General features: G+C 47.3%; 1 protein-coding gene across 1 annotated transcript; it reads left to right on the plus strand.

Annotated features, from left to right (window-relative positions):
- Positions 1–637: 637 nt before the first annotated feature.
- irg1l (immunoresponsive gene 1, like) lies at positions 638–3,643 on the plus strand. Its single transcript, XM_083652065.1, has 4 exons — positions 638–730; positions 1,165–1,257; positions 1,500–1,705; positions 2,555–3,643. Exons 1-4 carry the CDS (start codon positions 653–655, stop codon positions 3,477–3,479), a joined length of 1,302 nt encoding a protein of 433 aa, XP_083508191.1. The 5' UTR covers positions 638–652; the 3' UTR covers positions 3,480–3,643.
- Positions 3,644–6,454: the final 2,811 nt, after the last annotated feature.

Here is a 6,454-nt window from a genome sequence, read left to right on the forward strand (position 1 = left end):
TTTGTGATTAAATTCTAGGGATGAATTTCACTGAGCTCTGACCACATTACCACACCTGGTAGCACCGCCTCACCTGTACAATGGCTCTTTCATTAGGGCAGATTTAATCAGATGTGTGTCTGACAACGGCAGCAGGCCATTGCACATGTCCATTGACCTCTTCTCTGTCAGATTCATGGTGAGAGTATGAGGTATAAAGAATAAAGCATGGATATATTTCCATGTGTCTAGTAGTAAATACATTCAACATTCTATGCTCTGTGTTCCACAGAAAACCATTAGACCCATGTGTGGCCTCAGGAGTATGCACAAGTCTGCAGTGGAAGGTAAACCCAGCTTTTGATATACGGTACTTAATTAACTGTCTTTCTTTTTAAGATTTCTTTTACAGTTTAGGCTATATAACAACAATGCACTGTCACACAAACTGTATGGAAGATCTCTCTCTGTAACAGTTTTTAAACATTCCACTTCTAATTTTCTTCCCCATTCCATTACTGGGTGTATGACTTTCTCTTTCTCCTCCCCCTGGTGTTCAGTGGTGGTGGAGCGTCCTGCCCCGGAGGACACCGTCACCGGCAGCTTTGGGAGGTTCATCAGTCAGGTGCGGCCGCAGCACCTGTCCCCCGTCGTGCTGCACCGCAGTAAGCGGATGGTGCTGGACAGCATCGGCGTGGGCCTGCTCGGCAGCACCACCGACGTGTTTGAACTGGTACTGCAGCACTGCCAGGTGAGGCGGAGGGAGGGAGGGAGGGAGGGGGCAAATACCTTTTTATTTTCTGACGCATATCTAAAGAGCAACATGACTGATGAAAGCCTGACCTTATATGGCTCTCCAATCTGTGCAAATGCTGTATGCTGACAGATAAGATAAGGAAAAATGTTTAATCTGGTCATAAATACTTTTTTCTCCATGACCCACTGTCCGATGACCTTTTTCCCTGGGTTTCCCTGAGGGACTAATGGCTTACAAAGACACCCTACACTGTGTGTGTGTGTGTGTGTGTGTGTGTGTGTGTGTGTGTGTGTGTGTGTGTGTGTGTGTGTGTGTGTGTGTGTGTGTGTGTGTGTGTGTGCGTGTGTGTGTGCGTGCGTGCGTGTGGCTGTGATGAGTCTGACTTTATAATTGAATGTGTCTTTGTCCTTGTGTTTATTTCCCCTCAGCACCTGTACGCTCCTGGTGGCATCAGCAGCGTGTACGGACGCGGGGGCACCAGGCTCTCCCCGACGCTCGCGGCCTTCGTCAATGGAGTAGCGGTGAGTAGAAACAGGTGGAAACAGATGATGCGTCACAGACAGTTGTCCTCTGAACACCAGACAATTTGGCAACGCTTTGACCAACCACAGGAGGGGGCTGGTGCACACCCACAGATTGACCTCATCCTGTTGATGGTTGCACTATGATCTCACTAATGCTAAACTGCTTTCACCAGTTTCAACATGATCAATAATTCTCTGCTACTGTTAATATGAATTATTTTGTTGTCTCTTTGCTGCAGGTTCACTCCATGGACTTTGACGACACGTGGCACCCTGCCACCCATCCGTCCGGCGCAGTGCTTCCTGCTCTGTTAGCTGTGGGAGACATGATGCCCAATGACAGCAAGCCCAGTGGCCCCGACTTGCTGCTGGCTTTCAATGTGGGCATCGAGATCCAGGGCCGACTGATGCGCTTCTCCAACGCGGCCCGAAGCCTCCCCAAGAGGTTCGTAACACAGAGCGTGAACGAGAGAGGGACGTTATAGGACGCTAGATGTTTTTGAGTGTGCTTGCTGCCCTACACACAATAGTCTAGATTCATAGTGGCTATTCCATGAAAGCTGTTTATATTAGCAAGTCTTATAGACACGTCTGAAAAAGTAGCCCCATGAGTCCTTAAAGTCAAGAGATTCATATTTCACGCTGCTGATCGCTAGGGTTCGACCGGCGGCCTGTGCCGTGTAAAGTGAACTTTCAGTCGTGTCAGTGAGGTGTGAAAGGATTGTTATTGTGTTCTTCTCGGGGATAGCAGAGGCTCTGTGTGTGTGTGTGTGTGTGTGTGTGTGTGTGTGTGTGTGTGTGTGTGTGGGGGGGGGGGGGGGGGGGGGTAGTGTTTGCACAATTAGCCATGTGGAGAGGAATATCACTGACGGCAGGTGTTTACAAGAAGTCAAGTGACCCACTACTTTATTTGCTTTTTGAGGAAAATACTGAGATGACTAAAAATCTGTTTTTCTCCTTTAACACGACTGCAGAAATAGACTGTCTCAGTCTGCATTCGGAGAGCTCTGTCACAGAATAGCTGCGGGTACAACAGACATATTTACTCGGCTAGCTCTGCTGTAACGCAGTTAAAATGCCCCTTTAGTCACAAGAGCAAATGGAACCAAAACATCTGACCAAAGTGTCTCTCTGTCCCTGTGCTTCTGTCTGTCTCATCACCAGGTTCCACCAAAACATCTGACCAAAGTGTCTCTCTGTCCCTGTGCTTCTGTCTGTCTCATCACCAGGTTCCACCAAAACATCTGACCAAAGTGTCTCTCTGTCCCTGTGCTTCTGTCTGTCTCATCACCAGGTTCCACCCTCCCAGTGTGGTCGGCACCATGGGAAGTGCAGCAGCCTGTGCCCGCCTCTTGTCTCTGGATCAGTCCCAGAGCAGCCATGCCTTGGCCATCGCTGCTTCTCTGTCCGGAGCCCCGATGGCTAACGCCGCCACCCAGTCCAAGCCCCTCCACATCGGCAACGCTTCTCGGCTGGGCCTGGAGGCGGCGCTGCTGGCCTCCCGAGGTCTGAAGGCCAGCCCTCTGATCCTGGATGCCATAGATGGGGTGGCCGGCTTCAATGCCTTTTATGAAGACTACGTGCCACAGCCTCTGACGTCTCCCGATGAGGGCTATGTGTTCCTGCTAGAGGAGCAGGACATGGGCTTCAAGCGCTTCCCCGCCCACCTGGGGATGCACTGGGTGGCAGACGCCGCAGCCTCCGTCCATAAGCACCTCGTGGGCATTGAGTCTGGCACCGTCAACCCTGCCCAGATCCAGGGCATCCTGCTCAGAGTCCCCCACTCCAAGTACATCAACAGACCGTTCCCGGAGTCTGAACACCAGGCACGCCATTCCTTCCAGTTCAACGCCTGCAGCGCCCTCTTGGACGGGGAGGTGACGGTGCAGTCCTTCTCCCCCGCTGCCTTGAGGCGCCCCGAGCTGCTGGCTCTGTTGAGCCGCGTTCGGGTCGAGCATCCCCAGGACAACCCGGCCAACTTTGATCGCATGTACGGCGAAGTCGAGGTGACGCTGGTCGGGGGAGACGTGCTCAGTGGCCGCTGTGACACCTTCTACGGCCACTGGCGCAACCCGCTGACCAACGAGAGCCTGAGGAAGAAGTTCCGCAACAACGCAGGGGTGGTGCTTCCCACCGAGAAGGTTGAAGGGCTGATCGGCGCCGTGGAGGAGCTGGACAGACTCGGAGACTGCACACCCCTCCTCTCACAGCTGCAGTGAACCCTCACACGCAATAACCATAACAAAAGGCCAATCAAACACAAAATCAAAATGACGCTTTACACATTTGTATGCAGCAAGAGTTTGTGATGGTGGATGGTGTTACAATTACTAATTTAAAGGTCTAAAATTACACATTTATTCCTCATGCTAGTGTATCATTTTTTTTGCACTTGATAGATGTGTCACTTGAACTGCAGCAATGGACGACTGCAAAGCAATTGTACAACTACTATACAGAATGTAGATATTACGTCTCCACATTCTTGTCAACAAATATAGAGTTCTTCTGCAAAAAGCAGATAATTTCCATTGAACCTGCCAATTGTACATATTTACCTATGTTATAGGATACTATGTTAAATCAGGTCATCGTACTATTTTAAGGGGATTTTGTTTGTACAATGTCTAAGAAATCAATACTGTGAGTATGTGAGTGATTATATATTGAATTATTTCAGGTATCAAAGTTAATACTGTACTTCATAATGTAAGGCGTAACGATGGATTGTGAAAATGTTCATTTGTAGCCTACTGTACTTTGTGCTGGATCATGCTTGTAAAACAATGAATGACAGGACTTGTAAGATATTTGCTCTCTTTATTATGAAATAAAACCACTGAAAACGAATCCTAACCTTTCTGAGCAATTTATAGTATTAGAAAATGATATTGTGTCTTTATATGAACTGAAGGCTCACATAATATTCTCAAATTAATACTCAACACTTTGCTTGTCACATTCAAAGAATCATAGGAAGGTGTGAATAAGCACAACCTGAGAGCATGCAGAATCTACAATAAAGAGCAGTGCCGTGCGCAGACACTTTTGGGGGCAGGGTGCTCAAGTAAAAAAGAAAGGGGCATTAAACGCAACACACACATTGAACACAACACACACATTAAACACAACACACACATTAAACACAACACACATTAAACAACACACACCAGTCGCCTTACTAAATTGAGAAGTGGATGAGCTGTATTTTTAATACAACAGATGACAAGTTGAATAAATGTGATGAATCGTAACTGTGTACAGTTTTGCTGCACTTCTAAGGTGTCCATGGCACCTGGTTACCTGCACTTCTAAGGTGTCCATGGCACCTGCTTGCCTAATACGGACTGATCCAGGATCAAAGAGAACTGCTTTTCTGGGCTGCCTGCTCTTAGCCTTCTTAGCCTTTCTGTCTTCTTAGGCTGTCCTTTCTTGGCATTATGCTGGCATGCTGCAATTGAGAACTGGGCAAAATCAATGTTGTGCATGATAATTAAGGGTTAATCTCCCAAAAGACCAACAGTGCAATGTGATGTTTATTTAGCTAAAACTGCATTATAACAGTAAGCCTCACCAGACTAGAAGAACTGGATGGACAAACTCATAGCAGTAGGCAACTTTCCTGTGTACAGCGCCCAGGGACTAACTTCAACATTGTCATCACTGGTCAGATGACGATCTTCTGCATGTTTTTGGTATGGGTCCATGACTCCATACCGATGTTGTATGGAGGAACCCCAGGGCAGCACAGGGAGAACATGCAAACGCCACACAGAAAGGCCCTTTTGACAATATAGCTCACCTGGGCAGTGGGCACTGAGGACACCCCCCACACAGCATCAAGGGCGGGAATGGAACCTAGGACCTTCTAGCTGTGAGGCGACAGCGCTACCACTGTGCCACCGTGCCCCCCCACTGAATCCTGAATCAAACATAATGTCTGATTTGCAGGAATCTGAGCCAGTTCGTGCCGGGCAAATCAGACTTCCTCTTCAGCTGATCAAGCGATGCAAAATTACCATCTATGTATAGGTCTTTGATGGAAACACACCATACATACGCCAAAGCCATGCAGAACTGAAGCTTGAGGCAGGGTCAAGCTGATCTGACGCTTAACCGGTCACACCAGAAGCAGTCTCTTTTCCTCTGCACTGGGCTCAGAGCTGCTGCTCCGTCTCCTCCCACCCCTCACAAATTGGATTGACTGCCTGCCTGGCAGCTCGGGACCAGCACACAGCACGCTTGGAAAATAGAACAGAAGCTGAATCTATGGGTTCGGCGTGGCGTTGGCATGGCACAGCGTGGCTTCAGCATGGCATGGCGTGCGGCCGGTGTGAACAGACTCGCCTGTTAACAAGGACGCTGAATTGAAACTGCGTGGGATTGGCTTATGGTGTGAACGTGCACTTAGGCTGGCTGTATTGAAATGTTATGTAATAGTGGTTTAATTTCACAATGGTGACTGACAAAATGGTAAATGGTAAATGGCCTGCATTTATATAGCGCTTTTATCCAAAGTGCTTTACAATCAGTAGGTAAATTCACCCATTCATACACCGATGGCGGCAGGCTACCACGCTAGGGTGGGCCATACTCTGCATTTTTTGTAAATCAATGGAGAGGGGTGTTCAAATGATGTATTTTGGTGTGTAGAACACAAATCTGAATATATTTTCTTAATCTGAAAAGCCTAACCTACATCAATTTGCAATTTATTATTTATTAAGCCGAGACATGCGAGGTGAATAGGGTAAGATTTTTAACTAATAGATATCACCATGAAACTTCCTCAGTTACTTACTTACAGTAAGACAAATATTTTTTGTATTACAAGTTTTCTGAAATTGTATGTTTGAATATGCAAATGAGGCATTATCTACTTAATATTTGCATACATTTCCAGAACAGAAATCTGAAAACAGTAAAGCCAATTTCAACATTCTTGTTTCATTTTGTTGACATATTAGAGCCAAAGGTTATACAGAGAGAATCTATTTTTCTGTTTATCACTCCAAGAATCAGAAAAGACAATCCTAACCTACATCTTGTTGGCACTGGGCGGGGGCTTGCTGTCTGAACTGACAACTGTGAGGGATATCCTGAGCTATGGCATCTACCTAAGGGAGCAAAGTGAAGATGAGGAGGAGGAACTACCCAGTGGACCAGCTGGTGGGTGACATCTACACTGGTCTGA

The sequence above is a fragment of the Poromitra crassiceps genome (assembly GCF_964638095.1).
Source record: "Poromitra crassiceps genome assembly, chromosome: 15".
Classification (NCBI taxonomy): Eukaryota; Metazoa; Chordata; class Actinopteri; order Beryciformes; family Melamphaidae; genus Poromitra; species Poromitra crassiceps.

Bases quoted from the DNA above. Each gene is read 5' to 3' on its own strand.
- irg1l (XM_083652065.1), top strand. From the start codon at position 653: ATGGTGCTGGACAGCATCGGCGTGGGCCTGCTCGGCAGCACCACCGAC. The intron at 1,258-1,499 runs GTGAGTAGAAAC...TCTTTGCTGCAG, and splicing joins CCTTCGTCAATGGAGTAGCG to GTTCACTCCATGGACTTTGA. The intron at 1,706-2,554 runs GTTCGTAACACA...TCTCATCACCAG, and splicing joins GCCCGAAGCCTCCCCAAGAG to GTTCCACCCTCCCAGTGTGG.